The sequence below is a fragment of the Scyliorhinus torazame genome, chromosome 6 (assembly GCF_047496885.1).
Source record: "Scyliorhinus torazame isolate Kashiwa2021f chromosome 6, sScyTor2.1, whole genome shotgun sequence".
In the NCBI taxonomy this organism is placed as follows: Eukaryota; Metazoa; Chordata; class Chondrichthyes; order Carcharhiniformes; family Scyliorhinidae; genus Scyliorhinus; species Scyliorhinus torazame.
In genome coordinates this window covers 308,653,184-308,674,285 of record NC_092712.1, presented here as the reverse complement: position 1 = coordinate 308,674,285, position 21,102 = coordinate 308,653,184, and the positions used below count along the sequence as shown (strand labels likewise).

At 50.0% G+C, this 21,102-nt stretch overlaps 1 protein-coding gene across 3 annotated transcripts in view; it reads right to left on the bottom strand.

The window, feature by feature from the left end:
- rreb1a (ras responsive element binding protein 1a) overlaps positions 1-21,102 on the bottom strand; it is a 196,123-nt gene that overhangs the window by 139,495 nt on the left and 35,526 nt on the right. For 2 of the 3 annotated variants that reach the window (XM_072510027.1, XM_072510025.1), the window contains exons 2-4: positions 15,207-15,344; positions 10,699-10,901; positions 3,489-3,578 (exon numbers count right to left, since the gene is read on the bottom strand). In XM_072510027.1, coding sequence (XP_072366128.1) covers positions 3,489-3,578; positions 10,699-10,901; positions 15,207-15,219 — 306 coding nt within the window. In that variant the 5' untranslated portion in view covers positions 15,220-15,344. The remainder of the gene's footprint in view (positions 1-3,488; positions 3,579-10,698; positions 10,902-15,206; positions 15,345-21,102) is intronic. The other variant, XM_072510026.1, reaches the window with a different exon arrangement.

Here is a 21,102-nt window from a genome sequence, read left to right as displayed (position 1 = left end):
CTGCCAAGTGGAGAGTATTCCATCACACTCCTGACTTGCACCTTGTAGATGGACAGGCTTTTGGGGGGAGGGGGGAACTACAGGGGGCGATTCTCAGCCCACGGATCGGCGACACAGGCAGAAAATCTGAGGAGAATCGAGAGAGGCGATTCACTCCGGAGAGATGGCATTTCCTGATTCACCCGCCCCTCACCGGCGAGGTCACGAGGTTCACGTCCACAAAGGGCAGGAACCTCATTTAAATGGCTTTTAATTCATTTTAATATTATTAGCTGGCCTCCCAGTCACATGATTCCCCACCCCCCCTCACTAAACATTCGTCCTCCCCGTGTGTGCGTGGGTTTCCTCCGGGTACTCCGGTTTTCTCCCACAGTCCAAAGATATGCAGGTTAGGTGGATTGGCCGTGATAAATTGCCCTTGGTGTCCAAAATTGCCCTTAGTGTTGGGTGGGGTTACTGGGTTATGGGGATAGGGTGGAGGTGTGGGCTTCGGTAGGGTGCTCTTTCCAAGAGCCGGAGCAGACTCGATGGGCCGAATGGCCTCCTTCTGCACTGTGAAATATATGAAAGCCTCGGTATCACGTTTCAGCGACGGGCGAGGTTTACAACAGCATTTTAAATACGGGATAGTCGAGGGGATTCCTCCGGGGGCTCAAAGTTTGAAGTGTAGCCCCTGGGGGGGGGGAAGAGAACAGGACATGGCCGAGCAGCTCCCCCGGCACTGCCTCCTGGCACAGGCCGGCACTGCCAAACTGTGCCAGCGGTGACAGTGCCAGGGTGGGCCCTCATGGCAGGCGGTGGTGGGGGGCGGGCGGAGAGCGGGCAGTGAGGGGGTACTTGCAGGCCTGGCATTGGGGGCCGGGAGGAGAAGATCAGACACTGAGGGAGGGGAAGGAAGGCAGTACTTTAGTACTGGTGGTGGGGCTGAGGCCTGTGTGTGTGACAGAGGCCTCTGATTGTCCTGGTGGGGGAGGGTGGTGGGGTAGTAAAACCTCAGCTCTGATTGGGACTTCATCAGGCCCTACCCCGCCAGAGTGACGGCGTAAATCACACCCACTCATTGTCTATCGTTAATGAGTCTCAACATCAGGGGTGAAGCCTGGTCTGTGCAATTAGAGAGCAGCATGACAGTTTTCAGTCCGAGCCTGACACTTTGATACAATATGGTGAGTTCCGCCCTTCGTTTTGAAAAATAAGGCCACGCGTTTCATGGTAACGTGATTATTTATTCATTGAATTGTCTTTTGGGTATTTCAGTGAAGTTCCTGCTCCCGATAGTTTGATTGGCCCCGAGTCTAACCAGAATAGTGGATTCGGAGTTTTGTGCAGTATATCTGATTCCCCAGGGTGGACCAAGACAATGGCACAGCCAGCTATAGTTTTTTAAAAATAAATTGAGAATAACCAATTCATTTTTTCCAATTAAGGCAATTTAGCGTGTCCACTCCACCTAGCCTGCACATCTTTGGGTTGTGGGGGTGAAACCTACACAGACATGGGGAGAATGTGCAAACTCCACACAGACAGTGACCCAGAGCCGGGATCGAACCAGGGCTAACCCACTGCGCCACCGGGCTGCCCTAGCCAGCTATAATTTGTTTAGCTTCTAGCACTTTCCGTTCGGCGCTTTCTCAAGTTTATTTTGAACGAAGAGCTGGAGGACAACTTTCAAAAGTGAAAGCTGCCAGTGTAAAGTGATCACTTTGCAACTGGAATGGAGAGAAAGGAAGTGAGCATACGGACAGGACCTTGAAATGGGGATTGAATAGCCTGGCCCCAATTATCTCATGCCCTTTGCCCCAGTATGATGGAGGATTGACTAGCCTATGTGTAGCGTGTGTGAAATGTATAACTTTCCCAGTTTATTTCATTTCTCATTTTAAGATTCGAGATTTTAAAAAAAGAATTAATTTACAGTACCCAATTCACTCTTTCCAATTAAGGGGCAATTTAGCGCGGCCAATCCAACCACCCTGCACATCTTTGGGTTGTGGGACCGAAACCCACGCAGACACGGGGAGAATGTGCAAAGTCCACACGGACAGTGACCCAGGGTCGAAATCAAATCTGGGACCCCGGCGCCGTGAGGCAGCTGTGCTAACCACTGTGCCACCATGCTGGCCAACATTCGGAATTTTGATTATTTTCAAACGCCACTGCTTTTTCTAAGAAAAAAAGCAGTTTGAGAAACGTGTTTAGTTTTTTAATGATATTTGTTCGTGGGATGTGGGTGTCACTGGTTCATCCAGCATTTATTGCCCTTCCCTAATTGCCCTCGGGAAGGTGGCCACCTTGAACCGCTGCGGCCCAGGTGGTGCAGGTACACCCACAGTGCTTTGAGGGAGGGTCTTCCAGGTTTTTGACAGTGAAGGAACGGCAAAGTCATTCCATGTCAGGACGGAGGTCGGCTCGGAGGGGAACCTCCAGTGGTGGCTTTCCCATGTATCGGCGGGCCCTTGCCCTTCCAGGTGATATCGGTCACAAGGTGCTGCGGAATGAGCCTTGGTGAGTGGGTGCACAGTGTAGCACTGACGGGTTTATGCAGGGGGGGGGGGTGTGCAGGCAGAGAAATTTATAATTGGCACAAGGTAGTGCGGGTAAATTTTAAATCGCATCATGTGGACGTGGCAGTGGTCTTGCAAATCACACCCCCTCCATTGCAGGGACAACGCGGTTTCCATTTCCGTTCGAAAGGATGGGAGTGAAGATTGAGCCGAGGGCAGCACGGTGGCGCAGTGGGTTAGCCCTGCAGCCTCACGGCGCCGAGGTCCCAGGTTCGATCCCGGCTCTGGGTCACTGTCCCGTGTGGAGTTTGCACATTCTCCCCGTGTCCGCGTGGGTTTCGTCCCCACAACCCAAAGATGTACAGGGGAGGCTAAATTGCCCCTTAATTGGAAAAAATGAATTGGGTACTCTAAATTTGTTTTTGTTTTTAATTGAGCCGTGGCTATGATGGAACGACAGTGGTGTGACTGAACACGATATTTAAGTAGGTGATGTGGCACCTACAGGGCAATTGTTGGTAAGTGTGCCACGCCGATAATGGATGGAGCACCGTCACCGTAACCGGGCACAGTGGCTGGCACATTTAATTTCAGCACAACGTGATGCAGAAGATCACATTAATTCAGCAGCTGCCTTACTGGTAGGGGATAAGGGTATTGCTGCATTGCGACACACTACAACCCCAATGAGTTCCTGCCACAACACAAGCAGACGTTAGCCGGCGTCACACACGCTGATTCCAAAGACAAAGCTGCCAGGCCTTCCCGAGTCTACAGAAGTTTTGAAAGTGCAGTTTTTTTGTTAAGGAATCGTGCAACTGTTGCATTTGTCCTTCTGCAACGGGGCTCTGCTAATTTAAGAACACTTGGCATAATGGTACAGGCTCGCGATGCAGGGGACAACTTTTCACCACATCCAACCCACGCAGCTAAGGATAAAAGTCCTCTCGGCTGTGGAGGATGACGCAACGAACCACAACATACCTGCCGAATGTGCATGGTTAACTGGTGCTGGGTCCCACAGTTCTTCTCACACAGAGGGCAAATAAAGAGAGACTTGTCTTCTTTGGCTTCCTGCAGTGGGCAGAAGATTGATACAGATATACACACACATGTAAGAACAGCACGTGCGAACACCCAAGTCCGAGCCTACAAAAAAAGCAGAGGGCTGCTGTACCAAGGGGGATGAGTCAGGGTCACATGCATCATCATGCACACTGCAAGCGTGTGTTCCTCATTAGAAGCTAAGGGTTCTGTAAAAGATGCTTCCCGTTACTCCTGCGCGGAGGGTGACTAACTAAAAGGCAGGCAAAGCAGTTTCCACGCTGGCACCTTGGTCAAGGCACCGATCGGAGGGTCAGCTTGGAACGCAGCACAATTTGATCCAAATTTCCCCCCTACCTGCGCAATAAATAAAAAGGTTTCCCCAAGGTTTGGATTTTGGTTAAGATTCAATTTTTCATATTAAAAAAGTGGGTTCTCTTGACAGAGATGAAAGAAAAATAAAGCACTGTGGTGAACAAGGGTTGTCAGGACATCGATTAAGCAAACGGGCGTCCATAATTTGATTCAATCAAACCGCAGTCTTGCCCACAAAAAAAACAAGAGTTTTATTTCCCCTAACAGGACCGCTGATTGGATCATGCCCCATGGCTGCGAGGCCACCCGGCCCATCGCGCTGGTGCCAGCCCTTTGAAACAGTTATCCAATTATCCCCACTCGACTGTCCTCTGCCAACAGCCCTTTCTCCTTTCCGTGTGTTGACCCCTCTTCTCTTGTCTAAGTTACCACTGAATCTGCTTCTGGCCACTCTGTCAGGCGCATCATACAGACAGCACAGGAGGAGGTCACTCGGCCCATCAGGCCCACGCCAGCCCTTCGAAAGGGCAATTGTGTAGCGTTTCAGGTAAACTTTGAAAAGGCTCATGCTTCCGCGTAAATGATTGTGTGTAAATGTGCACCCGTGTGTATATGCTCATACCCTTGTGTCTCTGAGTGTATATTACTACCTCCGCCACTGAAAGTGGGCATGTTTTAACCCTCGTTTGTCTAAACAATACGTCTCAAAAACTAATGGACCAATTTCAACAAAACTTGGTAGGCAGAGAAGGAAAAGCTCATTAGTTTTGGAGAAGATGGGGGCAGCACGGCGGCACAGTGGTTAGCAGTGCTGCCTACGCCGCTGAGGACCTGGATTCAAATCCCGGTCCTGGGTCACTCTCCGTGTGGAGTTTGCACATTCGCACCGTGTCTGCGTGGGTCTCACCCCCACAACCCATCTTTGGAGGTTAGGTGGATTGGCCACGCTAAATTGCCCCTTAATTGGAAAAGAAATAATTGGGTACCATAAAAAAAAAGTTTTGGAAAAGATGCAGATCCGCTGCCTAGAATTTTTTTTTTTTAAAAGGATTTGGAAGTGTCAATTACTAGGTGGCATAGATTTAAGGTGCGAGGGGCGAAGTTTAGAGATGGACGAGGGATGTTTTCTTTACACAGAGGATAGTGAGAGTCTGGAACCCGCTGCTGGCGAAGGTGGTGAAAGCAGGTACGATAGCGACTTTAAAAAAAAAAAATTTAGAGTACCCAATTCATTTTTTCCAATTAAGGGGCAATTTAGCGTGGCCAGTCCACCTACCCTGCACATCTTTGGGTTGTGGGGGCGAAACCCACGCAGACACGGGGAGAGATGAAATGAAATGAAAATCGCTTATTGTCACAAGTAGGCTTCAAATGAAGTTACTGTGAAAAGCCCCTAGTCGCCACATTCCGGCGCCTGTTCAGGGAGGCTGGTACGGGAATCGAACCATGCTGCTGGCCTGCCTTGGTCTGCTTTAAAAGCCAGCTATTTAGCCCAGTGAGCTAAACCAGCCCACTAAATGTGCAAACTCCGCACGGACAGTGACCCAGAGCCGGGATCGAACCTGGGACCTCGGCGCCGTGAGGCAGCAACCACCGCGCCGCCCTATTCCCGTCTTTTCACGTCTGCGGTCGAGCTACAGTCGGACCGTTGGCCAATCTGTCCCGCCAGACGGGCCAGGCTAAATTGCCCCTTAATTGGAAAAAATGAATTGGGTGCTCTAAATTTATTTTTTTTAATTCCAAAAGTCAACACCCCAGCGGAGGAAGACTAGGAAGAAAAAATGAAAATAATGGGGAGAGCATTTGTGAAAGAAAGAAAGAGGGTAGGAACCAATTCACGGGGTAGACGGGAAGAGCTGAAAGCTTTTTGGGGGTGACTTAAATGGCACTCAGACATGGCGTGCAAGATCATCTGTATCCGTTACTACACTGCCCAACGTGATATGTCCACACTTATTCAGAAGACAGAGACACATTCAGGATTGGGATGTTAACTGCAAAACAGCTCGGGGTCAGAGAGTCCAGAGAACACAAGCTAAGGGGGAAGTGTTCAAGAATACATATCCATTTCAGCCAGAGTGCAGGGTGGACACCGAAACAAAGTCACATTGAAGGGGAAACTCAGTGATGAAGAGGCTTTTTTTTTTTAGCATGTGGCATCGCGGCTGTCGAAGACCTACCGCCCCCCCTCCCCCCAAAAAAAACCCACCCTCCCTGGTTATGAGGAGTTTTGCTGGCAGAGGGAACAGTCAACTAGAAGATTGTGTGCTTGGGAGTCTGCCAGCGAGCTGCTCGGTCAGCCAAGATCTGAAATGCAGCGTATACCTGGGGTGCGTCAGAACCCCTGCCACAGTTTTAAAAATACCTTGTTGACCTCGTCCACCAGAGACGGCGGGCGTGAACACTGATGCAGCAAGCGAGGCTGCTGTTCGTTATTGAAGAAAAGTAGTGCGTGGCAATCTCTGCCTCTCGAGGCCAGTGCTACACTGAATGGGCTGTTTTACACATCGGGCCCTTCGCTTAAGCTTTGGGGGAAAAAAGGAACCAATAAATTGAGTAAAGAACTGCGCATGTGAAGATGACGGACGCCCACACTTTGGGACATTTGCCTTTCAACTTTACAACCCGACTCGAGCTGTGCTTTTTCTCTCCCCACTCCTGTTTTAACCTTGGCCAGGAGTTCAGAGCTATGCTGCTTCACGAGCTGGCCCGGTACATATAGACTCTGCAGTTTATCATTAACTAGAAGCAAAGCTGACTCCCATACCAGCACATGGCACTTGGCACAGGGGAGGTCAGTCAAACAAGTGGAAGGACTGTACACTCTGCTGCAGGGGCGGGGGGGAGAGTGCAAATGTTTACCAGCCGTAGCAGCTGCTACCCGAGGTTTACTACTGGAGCTATGCCGCTACACACCCCAGCCAGCACCGGGTTTCACATTTTTAAAAATGGAAACGCTCGTTATCGGGAAACAAAACAACTGGAGAAAAACATACTCGCTTATAAAGAAAAACTCTATTTCAAGCACATTGACCGGGGGGGGGTTCCCCGATATATTTTCCTCACATGGCTTCTCTCATTTATGGCTTGGTTAACTGCTTTCGATAGAGTCTGGAGCTGATACTACTTTACAGCCCTTTGCCCTGCCAGTCTCAAAAACCGGCTGTGTCAAAGCTTCCTTCATGCAGATGTTGAATGCAACAGGAGCCTTTTGTGTTTCGGTTGTGGCTCAGTTGGCGGCGGAAGGTTCTGACGTCCAGCCCCCACCCCAGGACTGGAGCACAGAAATCGAGGCCGACACCCCAGTGAGGGAGTGAGGGAGCGCTGCACTGTCGGAGGCGCCGTCTTTCAGAGGAGACGTTAACCGCTCTCTCGGGTGGACATAAGATCTCCCACACGTAAAGAGAGACTCATTCCATGGTGTCTCGACCAAAAGCATCCCTCAATTAACATCACGTAAACACATCATCTGGTCACTGTTGCAATGCTGTGTGTGTGGGAGCTTGCTGTGCACAAATTGGCTGCTGCGTTTCCTACATTACAACAGTGACTACACTTCAGAAAGTGCTTCAATGGCTGTAAAGTGCGTTGGGGGCGTTCTGTGGTCATGAAAGGTGCTATATAAATGCAAGTCTTTCTTTAGCATACCAAGTGCAATGTCAATACACCAAGTCCCACTCTTTCCCCCCCACACATCCCTCCATTTCAATGTTTGAACCATGCTTGTTTCTTCATCTGAAGATGCTGACTCGGGTGGTGGGATGTGGCTCCCTGACCATCACTGGCCCCTCAGCAAATCTTCATCTCCGGCTTTAGATCCGACCGTCTGGCCAGATTGGAGATGGAGGGAGCATCTCAGTCAACTCAAATCCCATCAACGCTCTGACGGTCACACGTGCTCTCTCCACCAAGGGGGGGGGGGTGGCGGTAGGAGCGCTGGGGGCTACAGGAGGAGGAGGTCACATCACTGGACTAGCAATCCAGCTTTGACAAAGGGTCACCTGGACTTGGAACGGTCGCTCTTTTCTCTCCCCACAGATGCTGCCAGACCTGCTGAGATTTTTCCAGCATTTTCTCTTTGGTTTCAGATTCCAGCACCCGCAGCAAGTTGCTTTTATTTAGCAGTCCAGAGGCCCAGGCCAATGTGGATTCAAATCCCACCACAGCCAACTGGTGAGGTTAACTACAATTAACAAATTCTGGAATTGTAAACTAGTCTCTGGGGCGGAATCTTACCAGAATTTGGTGTCAGGCTCAGATTAAAAACCGGTGCGTAATTCTCCAGTTGCCCGGTTCAGTTCTCACCCCAGGTCTTGAGCCTCTTAAAAGAAAATAAATGAGTGGATGGGGTTCATGCCGTAAAGTGCAGTCACCCTGGCAGGGTGGGGCCTGATTGATTATGTAGCAGGGAGGCCCATTAATAAGATTAAAATTTATTAAAATCCATTTAAATGAGGTTCCCACCCTTTGTGGGCGTGGACCTTGTGATGTTGCTGGCAAAAATTGCCCCCTCTGTGATGGTGACCAGGAAACTACCAGGATTATTGTTCAAACCCATCTGGTTCACTGACTGAATATATTCAAGGCTGAGATTGCCAGATTTTTGAGTGTATTAAGGGATAGGGGGAGCGAGTGGGAAAGTGGGCAGGAGGGAGATGATCAGCAACCCCTCAAATTGAAAGATGGAGCAAAAGATGGAGGTTCAAGGGGTCGAATGAGCACCCCCTACTCTCATTTCTTCTGCTCTTAAGCGTTGGCTCATTCACTTATTCTTCAACTTCTTTCGGAACAACAATTGAGATTCGTATAGCGCCTGTAAGCCAGGTGGTGGGATCTTCCGGCCCTTTGGACGGTGAACCCCCGTTGTGGGTTTCCCAGCATCGGGGGAAGGGGTACACACAATGGGAAGGACTGATGACAGCAGCGGGGAAGAGGAGATCCCACCACCGGCCGATGTCCCGGCGGAAAACTCCTCCAATAAAAACGTTCCAGGAAAAGGGCGGCACGGCGGCGCAGTGGTTAGCACTGCTGCCTCACGGCACCGAGGACCCGGGTTCGATCCCGGCCCCGGGTCGCTGTCCGTGTGGAGTTAACCTGCACACCTTTGGGTTGTGGGGGTGAGACTCACACAGACACGGGGAGAATGTGCAAACTCCACACGACAGTGACCCGGGGCCGAGATCGAACCCGGGTCCTCGGCGCGAGAGGCTGGGTCGACCTAGACTACACCTCACCCCACCCCACCCTGTCATTGGGGATCTGATGGAAGGAGAGTCGGAGGGCCGGGAGGAAGCACTCTTACAACTTATACAGCACTCCTTGCGGGCAGGAGGGGCGGATGAATTTATTCACCTCCACCACCACCCTCTCCGCACCCCCTTGGTCTGTCCTCACTTGGTTGCAGCTCCTGGATATTCCCCCTCATCCTTAAGATGTCAACCCACCTCCCGGGAGCCGGTTGGCCAACCATCAATTGTCCCCGTCTGAGTAAAACCCAGAATTCAGTGGGTTGGAGCCAAGCTTCCAATCTGTTTGACCATTTAACCCTCCCCATCTGGCCTAATGCCACCCAAACCCAAGTTAAAACCCCCATGATTTACTGCTCAGCTCCTTTAACCATGTCACCATTGGGTTATGCTAGTCTATCGACAGATAGTCTGCACACTCCTAAATAAAAAGATGCTTGCAAAGCTTACTGGAACGAATATTTAAGAGCTGTGTACCGAGGAATAGATTGCATTCTCATTATTGAAGGGCTGCGTGAATTTGGAGTTTAATTTATTGGGAACTTGGGATAAAACTCTTCGGTATTTATGCCATGATTCTTCCCTAAGCAGGGGGTGTCCCAAGCACTTTAAGCTCTAGAATTGCTTAATACACGGCAAACCTCCTCTTAATAATGAACTTATGTTCCCGCTAAATTTGCCTCTTTGTTGATCACAACCCAGATTTCATTCTGGATTTGTTCAGGCTGTGCCTGGGCTGGGACGGTCCAATGTGGGTTTGTAGCTCGGGGTGTCAATGGTCAAAGGCTTAACATCAATAAAATCCTGGCGTGAGTGTTCTCAAAGTCACAATGTGCAGGTTTTCAATTGGGGGAGGGGGGGGGAAAGAGGGAAGAGGGGACTGCTGGAGTGGGGGGGGGGGTTCATGACTAACTGAATGAGACAAAGATCGATGCATTTATGAGAGCAGGAACTACAAGTCAAACCATCATTTTGACGAGAAAGAATTAAAACTAGCATTTGTATAGCACCTTTCCCCACCTCGGGGCATTCCCCAAAAGATTTACAGCTGATGAAGTCATCTTTTGAAGTGTTGCTACTGTTGCAATGCAGGAAACATGGCAGCCATTTTACTCACAGCATGTTCAGCAGGCAATCTGTTCAGCTGGTACTTTTGGTTGGTGTGTGAGTGATGTTGGTAAGTATCGAGCAGGGCATTGGGGAAACAACAGGCCCCCCCCCCCTCCCACCGACCACCCCCAACCCCCCCCCCCCCCCTGCCCTCCTTGAAGTAGTGTTACGGGATCTTTTCTGGGCCATCCCAGGGGGCAGGCCTCTGTTTAACATCTTCTCTGAAAGACAGCAACTCTGACAGTGCAACACTCCCTCAGTCCTGCGCTGAATGTCAGCCTCGATCCCACTCCAGAGTCGTGAGGCCGCAGCCTAGGGACGCGGCGATTGGCACTCAGTGAGTGACAGCTGACAAGGAGGGAAAATCAGATTGGCGATTGATAAATCCCCCGGGCGAGTGAGGAATTAAGCAGGGTCTGTGCATGCGCCAATATTGGGAGCCCCCGCCCCGGGATTCCGGCTCTTTCGTCAGGGCCTACCTGCTTGATTTTCCCAGTGCGAGTTGAAGACTTCGAGGGGCTCTTGTCATTCGGAGGATCTCCCGCCTCCCCACTGAAATTTCCCACGCTCATCACCGTCGACATCATGGACTTTACGGAAGACAAGTCGTCACTTTCAGGTTTGTTTGGCAAAATCGCTTCCGTGCCCTTGCCGGCGGGAATTACCTCGGTCTCACTTTCTGCTGGAGCACAACACACACACACTTAGCTGGTGGATGCCCCGCCGCACATTTGGCACCAAACTCTAAAATGGCCAGACACACCCGTGTACAGCTCCCCACCAAGCGCAATTTATTATTTTTTTAAAATATAAATTTAGAGTACCCAATTAATTTTTTTCCAATTAAGGGACAATTTAGCATGGCCAATCCACCTAACCTGCACATCTTTGGGTTGTGGGGGCGAAACCCACGCACGGGGAGAATGTGCAAACTCCACGCGGACTGTGACCCAGAGCCGGGATCGAACCTGGGACCTGGGCGCCGTGACTAACCCACTGTGCCACCGTGCTGCCCTTGGGTCAGCATTCGTACTGGATGTGGGCACTTCCTTTGCACCATTATAATTAACATTGTTAAGAAAAACATCCAGTTGTACAATTAAAGATTCTGTCCTTCCAAACACGGGTAAGGTCTGGACAGAACATTTTGATCTGTTTAACAGCAGAACAGCTGATGATTACAGCATGTCACTGGTGACGATAGCGGTGGCAGCAATTGTAAAGTGATGAATTAGGATTGTTGCACAAGAATCACATTGGTGTGGTGTCCCATGCTGTTTCTGTACTGCCGTTCCAATTTGAAATTAGACCAGTTTTGCATCTTCCCTGCTGCCATCAGATGTTTGAATGGACCTACCTCGTATCAAGTTGATCTTTTCTCTACACCTTGCTATAACTGTAACATTATATTCTGCAGTCTCTCTTTCCTTCCCTATGTACGGTCTGCACTGTTTGTACAGCATGCAAGACACAATACTTTTCACTGTATACTAATACATGTGACAATAATAAATCAAATGTTTGTAAAAGCATTTACTGTGGGTGTGCTGGGCTGTCATTTATACAGGGCATCGTATAATGAGTGCACTGCAGACTTCCGGAATTTTCCCTGAAACGTGCAATGGACAACACGGTGCGAAATTTTAAACATACAGGGCGCGATCTACCGGCCGCATTGTGCTCGAGTGAGCGTGTAACGCGGCTGGTAGATCCTGGGAGAGGCCATCCGCAGACTTCCCAGCATCCTTAATGGGATATGCCCAAGTCCGGCGAAGCGTCGGCATCAGAATCCTGCCCAAAGGGGGCGTGACGAAACAGTGCCCGCCTATGTAGGTTTTAAATCTACTTTGGCGAACTAACTGACTTCCCAGGATCTACCAGCCTTCCCAGCAAGGCTGTAGACGGGCGCTAGTCAGTACTGGTCCACACAAAGCTTTGTCAAGCTTTGACAAAGAGTCATTGGCTCATTAGCTCTTTTCTCCCCCTACAGATGCTGCCAGGCCTGCTGAGATTTTCCAGCATCTTCTCTTCTGATCCACACAAACATGGACCAGGCAGAACGACACCCCGGGGGTCTCCCAAGCCATTGGAGGCTCCTGGGTGGTCTGGGACAGTGCAGGGTGGCCCCTGGCCCGCTTCCTGGAACATGGGCACCTTGGCACTCCCCAACCGGCACCTTGGCACTCCCACCCTGGCACTGCCAAGCCGGCAGGAACGGTGCAGTGTGCCAGTGCAAGGCTGCCTGGGTGCCAGGATGGCGCTGCCAAGGTTCAGGGTCCGAGGGGGCCATGCCTGTGAAAGGAGGGTAATGGGGAGATTTGAAGGGTGGGTGGTGTGGGGACTTGGAGGATGGGTGGCCTGAAGAGGGGGGACCCCCAGGGACCCCATAGCAAGGTATCCACACTTGGGCGCCCTTTCATAATTCTAAGTGTGGGCTAAACCGGTGAGAATCTTCCCAGGGCCCAAAAAGGTGACTATGGGCTGGATTCACCGGCCGCTCCCACCGCAAGGTCGGACGGGATGCAGACCATGTAAAGGTCCATTGACCTCAGGCGGGAATTTCCTGTCGCCGGGTGGGCGAGGCTGGCGAACCCCTCTCTAAGTGGCATTTGACGGCGGCGGAGAACCTCACTTCAAAACCCGCCACAAATGAACTTGGGCATTTGTTCTGCCCACGGTGTGGCACAGAAAAGCCAAATTCAAAATCAACACAAACATATCGAAAGGGCCAAATGAAACAGTGGGCGGGATCCTCCCGTCCCCCAGCCGATTGTTTCCCGGGGGCGGGAGCGCACCGTTGGCTGGCGGCCGAATTCACTGCTCCCGCCGCTGTCAATGGGAATTCTCATCGAAGCCACCCCCACACCGCTGGGAAACTCGCGGGCAGGGGGGCGCGCTGCTAGCGGGACCGGAGAATCCCATCACCCCCGAACGGCCAGGGAATTCCGGCCAATGTTTTCCAAATCAGGATCAGTTCCCAGGCTGAGTCCAAGGATCAAATGCTCTTCCAGATCTTTATTTATATATATATTTTTTTTAAATTTAGTGTACCCAATTCATTTTTTCCAATTAAGGGGCAATTTAGCGCGGCCAATCCACCTACCCTGCACATCTTTGGGTTGTGGGGGCGAAACCCACGCAGACACGGGGAGAATATGCAAACTCCACACAGACAGTGGCCCAGAGCCGGGATTCGAACCCGGGTCCTCAGCGCTGTGAGGCAACAGTGCTAACCACGGCGCCACCGTGCTGGCCCTCTTCCAGATCTAAGATTCTTCTAGACAGGCTAATGGGAGATCAAAGTTGACGCCAGTTCATCATTGGTCGCATCATTTCACACACCAAAATGCTCCCTCGGGTAGGATGTTTCCTCGGGACACCTGTTGTGGCAGAATCCAGGTGTGGCAGCAACTATGGAGAGAGAAACCAAGCAATTGACCTGAAATGTTAACTCTTTCTCTCGCTATAGAGGTGATGGTGACAAGTTGCCTTCTTGAACCACTGCAGTGTACACCCACAATGCATTGAGGGAGGGAGAGAGTTCCAAGGTTGTGACAGTGAAGGAACGTCTATATCATTCCGAGTCAGGGTGTTGAGCGGCTTGGAGGGGAACCTCCAGGTGGCGGTGGTGCTCCCACCTGTCTGCGGCCCTTGTCCTTCTAGCTGGCAGAGGTTGTGGGTTTGGATGATGCTGCTGAAGGAGCCTTGGCATGTTCCTGCAGTACATCTTGTAGACGGTACACACGGCTGCCACTGTGCATCGGCGGTGGAGGGAGTGAATGTTTGAGGTTTCTCGCATCTGAAGTATGTATGATTTAGCTTAAGTGTCAATAAATAAATAAACTGCTTGGCAGTTTATATGCTCTCCCATCTCTACTGAGGACTTTGATTGACACCAGAGTTCAAAGTGCCTCATCCGATCAACTCACATGAACCTGCTGGGTGAGTGTCAGCTGGCTATTGGACTGCATGGGGCAGCACAGGCAGGCTTGGCTGGGTTGTGTTTGAAAACGGGAATCCCAGCCTGGCGGGGCCCACGTCCATCACTGCTCAGCTCTCGGCCCGAGCCTATGCTTCTCTCATTCTGTCTGGATCAACGTGATGCTGGATGGTGCAATGCTCCCTGTCTCACCTCCGAAAAGGTCATAGAGTAATTACGGCACAGAAGGGGCCCATTCAGCCCATCGAGCCTGTGCTAACAATCTGCAGAGAAATCCAATGAGCCCCATCCCCATCCTGCTCCCCCTACCCAGCATTTTCCCGTATCCCGCCAAATTTATTTTCCTCAATGGCCCACCTAATTTCGTTCTGAAATCATTGATCGTCTTTGCTTCCAGCACCCTCGTGGGCAACAAGGTCCAGCTTATTACCATTCGCTACTGAATAAAAGTACTTCCTCACATTATCTATCTCCTCACTCCTGCCTCCCCTCCCCACCCCCACAACCCCTCCCCACCCCGCCTCCCCTACTCTGCATTCCCTCCCCCAGATCCCTCCACCCCCCCGGATCCCCCCACCCACCCACCCCCCGCATCCCCTCCTCTGCATCCCCTCTCCTCCCCCCCACATCCCCTTTAATGCACATCAAAAGCAACCTCTCGCCCAATCCTGAGGCACTGAGGCGATGCTACCGGGTAAACACGGCCAATATTAATGGGCCTGAGAATTAAAGAGCAGCGCGAGCATCGATGTCTCCAGTGACAAATAGAAATCCGGAAAAGAGGGCAGCAGGGTGGCGCAGTGGGTTAGCCCTGCTGCCTCACGGCGCCCAGGTCCCGGGTTCAATCCCGGCCCTGGGTCACTGTCCATGTGGAGTTTGCACATTCTCCCCGTGTTTGGGTGGGTTTCGCCCCCACAACCCAAAGATTTGCAGGCTAGGTGGATTGGCCACGCTAAATTGCCCCTTAATTGGGAAAAAAAATCAATTGGGCACCCTAAAATTTATTTTCAAAAAAGAAATCCGGAAACGCCCCCAGTTACAAGTTACCTCCATTTTCCATATGGGTTTTAGGCTCGGCCTCAACATCCTCTTCTTCCTGGTCTCCACTCCCATCGGCCAATGTCGTCAGTTTAGCACAAGATGACTGACCCAGGTCGCCCTTCTCCTCAGACCCGTTGTCTCCCACTGTCAAAAGACAAGATGGAGAAAGCAGAATAAATACGGGCTGGACAAACAGCAAGGCTAAGGCGACAAAAGGTAACTGTACAACCGCAGAGATGTAATCAGAAAGAAACATGTTGTGCGCTCACAGGGATTCCTGGAGCAAATCCTGTTTACGGAGAGGTTAGATGGTCAGTGACATCATGTGATGGGACTGATGCTCTTTAAACATTGGGCATGGCAGTCCCAATATAGCTACAAGTGCTGGTCGCAAGCATGCTGCTGGCCTTCTCGAACTGCAAACCGATCCAGTCTCCTCCACAGATTCCATTTGGACTCTGCAACCATCTTACTGTGTGCTGCATAAAATAAGCTATTCATCAAAACGGGTGTAATCCTCCTTTTGATTCTCCTCACCGGGGGGGGGGGGGGGGGGGGTTTACAGGCACGAGTGTTCAGGCCACGATCAGATCAGCAGTGATCTTATTGGACGGTGGAGCTGGCTGAATGAACGATACAGCACAGGCCCTTCGGCCCTCCAAGCCTGTCCCGACCATGATACCAACCTCTTTCGTATGGTCTGACGAAGGTGGCAGGACACAAAGAATCATAGAATTTACAGTGCAGGAGGAGGCAATTCGGCCCATCGAGTATGCGCATGCCCTTGGTAAGAGCACCCTACTTAAGCCCACGCATCCACCCTATCCCCGTTACCCCACTTGGAGAGAGTAATTAGCAAAACATAGGAGAACTTGGGTTTTCTAAATAAAGGTTTAGAGTACAAAAGCGGGGAAGTCATGCTTGAACCCAAATAAAGTTCTAGTTTGGCCACAACTGAGAGTATTGTGTCCAGCTCTGGTCGCCGCACACATTAGAAAGTGAGTGGATGGGCACTTGAGGGGAGCGAGTGGGGGAATGGGATTGACTGGGTTGCTCTACGGAGAGCTGGCATGAGCCCAATGGGCTGATTGGCCTCATTCTGTGTTGTAATGAATCTACAAGTAGTTAACAGTTGTCCTATTGGACTTGGTGTGCCCAATTCAGCTGATTACACCGGCTGCACCCATGTGCCTGGGGCCTCACCAGCATGGGCAATTTGTTCACCAACAAAACCACAGCCTCTGCATTTTCAAAATAATTTGTTGGCTGTAAAGAGCTTTAGGAAGTCCTGGGAATGGGCGGCACAATGTTTAGCACTGCTGCCTCACAACGCCAGGCACCCGGGTTCGATTCCGGCCTTGGGTCGCTGTTTGTGTGGACCACATTCGTCCCGTGTCTATGTGGGTTTCCTCTGGGTGCTCCGGTTTCGTCCCACAGTCCAAAGATGTGCAGGCGCATTGGCCATGATCAATGCATGGGGGTTACGGGGAAAGGGTGGGCCTAGGTAGAATTGCTCTTTAAGAGGGTCGGTGCAGGCTCGCTGTGCCGAATATCCTCCATCTGGACTGTAGGGATTCTAGGGAATGTGATAAGCCACCTAATTAATTTCCTTGCTTCTTGTGAGCAATTGTTTCATTGCAATGTTCCTGGAACTAAACTTGTTGAATCCAAAGGAGTTTGCTACTTAAGGGATGAAATGTACAGTCCGGGAGTATCCACACACGATTCAGGGTCGTACGCTGATGAGGACAGAAGGTCCAGAACATTCAAACAGATCATATCGGAATCTTAATATATATGGCTTCTCTTTTCTCATCAAATTAGTCGGTTGTTAGCCCCGAGTCCGAAACCATCCCCCCTTGCGTGGGTCTGGACACTGAACTCGAATTGTGACTGGGTTGAATGTTACTCGCAATGGCCACATCCACCCAGAACCCGAGGTGGGCTACACTCTGCTCCTTCAAATGGCTCAACAAATGTCACACGTGATACGCACTGAGCTGGGCTAACAATTAAGGTCCAGTTCCTCGATTCGGTGCTGACTTTGGGTAAAGCAGTCAGCCCGCGATGGGGGAAAAGGTGTTCCACACCTTGGTCTTCACTGGGCACCACGGTGATGCAGTGGTTAGCACTGCTGCCTCACAGCGCCAGGGACCCGAGCTCAATTCTGGCCTCGGGCGACTGTGTGTGTGGAGTTTGCTCTTTCTCCTTGTGGGTTTCCTCCGGATGCTGCGGTTTCTTCCCACAGTCCGAAGATGTGCAGGTTAGGTGGATTGGCCATGCTAAATTGCCCCTTAATGTATAAAGGTGTGTAGGTTAGGTTAGGTGGGGTTATGGGGTTACAAGGATGGGGCAAGCGAGTGGGTCTAGGTAGGGCGCTCTTTCAGAGGGTCGGTGCAGACCCGATGGGTCAAACGGCCTCCTTCTGCACTGTAGGGATTCTATGGCACTAAGTAGTTGCCTCGATAAAAAGGGGCAAAAGATTCCCTCATCTTCGCACTGGCCCTTCCACAGCTATATTTAAAATTGCTGTCCAGGTGAGGATCAACACAGCTTCTGGTGTCTGTAACCCCAATTCCCAGTGTTCCAGACAAGAGGAAGAGGGGAAAAATAACCCACAAAAGTAGGCTTCAGAAACACTCCGGTCGGTTAGGGAGAAAAATAAAAGATTTGCATTCATATAGTGCCTTGCACATCCACAGGGACATTGCTGCACAGCAATGATGTGGTTACTGCCAGTGCTCCTGGTTCCACCACGCAGTTACAGCTAACCTGTTGGCCAGGACATTGGGAGAATTACCGCTGCACCACATTGAGTACTGCTACTGGATTTTAGACGTTCATCTGTAGAGGTAGATGGAGGTGTTGGACAATAGCACAAACAAGTCATTTCTCCAGACTTAGGTTGTTGAAAAGGTAGGAGCAGGAGGTGGGAATCTGGGAACATAGAAATTAGGGGCAGAAGCCGGCAATTCAGCCCTTAGAGCCTGCTCCGCTATTCAATCAGATCCTGGCTAATCTCTCCCTGGTCTCAAATCCACCTCCCTGCCTGTTTCCTATATCCCTTTAACTGGATTTTTATCAGAAATATAATATCTAACTCCTTCTTGAAACCATTTAATGACTCAAACATCCACCGCACTATGGATCCACAAATTCACCACCCTCTGCGAGAAGTAATTCCTCCTCATCTCAGTTCTAAATCTACTGCCTCTCAACCTGTACCTGTGACCTCTTGTTCTATATTGCCCCACAAGGGGGAACATTTGGTCTAGATTTACTTTTACCAATCCCTTTTCGTATTTTTTTTTTAAGTTAGCGTAGCCAATTATTTTTCTTATCCAACTAAGGGGCAATTTGGCGCGGCCAATCCACCTAACCAGCACATCTTTGGGTTGTGGGGGGTGAAACCCACGCAGACACGAGGAGAACGTGCAAACTCCACACGGACGGTGACCCAGGGCTGGGATTCGGACCCGGGTCCTCAGCGCCACAGTCCCAGTGCTAACCACTGCACCACATGCCGCCCTCCTTTTAGTATTTTATATACCTCGATCAGATCCCCTCTCGTCCTTCTACACTGTAGCGAATTTCAGCCGAAACTGTTTAATCTCTCCTCATACATCAACCCTTTCATCCCCAGAATCAATCTGGTGAACCTCCTCTGATCTGCCTCCAATGCCGCCACACTCTTCCTCAAATAAGGAGACCAAAACTGGACCAGATGTGATCTCACCAACACCCTATCCAATTGCAGCAGCACCTCTCTACTTTTATACTCCATTCCTTTTGCAATAAACGCCATCATTCCATTTGCCTTTTTAATTACATGCTGTACCTGCATACAGAATTTCTGCGATTTAAGAACAAAGACTCCCAGATCCCTCTGCCCAGATGCATTTTGAATCTGCGTTCCAAATAGATAATAGATTGCCCTTTTATTTTTTTCGACTAAAATGTATAACCTCACCCCCATCTACATTAAACTCCATTTGCCAAATTTTGGCCCAATCTCCTCACCTATCCATATCTGCCTGTAAAATCTGTATCTCTTCTTCACTGCCTGCATTCCCACCTATTTTAGTATCATCCACAAACTTTGCTATGTTACACTCTGTCCCTGCTTGCAGATCATTTGTATAGATTGTAAACAGTTGAGGTCCGAGGACTGACCGCTGCGGCACCCCGCTAGTTACAGTTCGCCAGCCAGAGAAGGACCCATTGAACCTGACCCTCTGTTTTCGGTCAGTCAGCCAATCCTCAATCCAATCTAGTACTCCACAGCCACTGCGATCTCACCTCCTGGATCAGTCTTTTGTGCGACAGCTTGTCAAATGCCTTATGAAAGTCTAGATATACCACATCCACAGGTTCCCCATTATTCACCTTGCTGGTTACATCCTCAAAGAACTCAAGCAAGCTTGTCAAGCATGACTTACCCTTCATAAAACCATGCTGACAACGGTGGCTTGAGCTTTGTCTTTCCAAATGTTCAGTCATCCCCTCCTTAATGATTGATTCCAGCAACTTCCCCACCACAGAGGTTAATCTCGCCGGTCTATAGTTTCCTACTTTTTGCCTCTCTCCCTTTTAGAATAGGGGAGTCACATTAGCGTGTTTCCAATCCACCGGAACTCTTCCAGAATCCAGGGAATTCTGAAATATCATAACCAATGCATCCGCTATGTCCACCGCCACCTCCCGTAATACCCTAGGGTGCAGGCCATCAGGACCTGGAGACTTATCTGCCTTTAATCCCACCAGTTTATTCAATACCACCTCCCTAGTGATATTCATTGCACAGGTTACTCTGCATTAACTGTAGTTTTTGGAATGTTTTTTATTATCTTCTACCATGAAGACAGAGGCAGAAAATCGGGAAGCAGAATAAAAAAATCACCGAGAATAGATGTCTGCCGATATAATGCTCAACTTCAAAAGGACAGATACTCCCTTTCTGTAAGAAAGACAAAAGAATGTTGTAACACACTCATGAAGCCAGACAGTGTCTGGATAGAGAGAAAATCAGTTAATGGTTCAGGTGGTGACGTTCCATCAGAAACCACCCTTGACAGAGGTGGGGCAGGCTGACAATCTTCGGCCCAGGCCCCTGGCAATGCCACATTAGAGTGTGCTGCAAATGCACACTCGTTCGAAGGGTGCTAATCCCCCCCCCCCCCCCCCCCCGCCCCCAAACTGGTGTTGTCGAGAAAAGATTCTCAATCTAATGTTTCAGGAGCAACCCCACTTATTTGGGCCACTTTTGAGAACTTTAAAAAAAATAAATTTAGAGTACCCAATTCATTTTTTCCAATTAAGGGGCAATTTAGCGTGGCCAATCCACCTAGCCTGCACATCTATGGGTCATGGGGGCGAAACCCACGCAAACACGGGGAGAATGTAGCAAAGATTAGTGGAAGACTAGAGGACTGGGAAATCTTTAGGGGGCAACAGAAAGCTACTAAAAAAGCTATAAAGAAGAGTAAGATAGATTATGAGAGTAAACTTGCTCAGAATATAAAAACAGATAGTAAAAGTTTCTACAAATACATAAAACAAAAAAGAGTGGCTAAGGTAAATATTGGTCCTTTAGAGGATGAGAAGGGAGATTAAATAATGAGAGAGGAGGAAATGGCTGAGGAACTGAACAGGTTTTGTGGGTCGGTCTTCACAGTGGAAGACATAAATAACATGCCAGTGGCTGATAGAAATGAGGCTAGTGAGGACAGGTGAGGACCTTGAGAGGATTGTTATCACTAAGGAGGTAGTGATGGGCAAGCTAATGGGGCTAAAGGTAGACAAGTCTCCTGGCCCTGATGGAATGCATCCCAGAGTGCTAAAAGAGATGGCTGGGGCAATTGCAAATGCACTAGTGATAATTTACCAAAATTCACTAGACTCT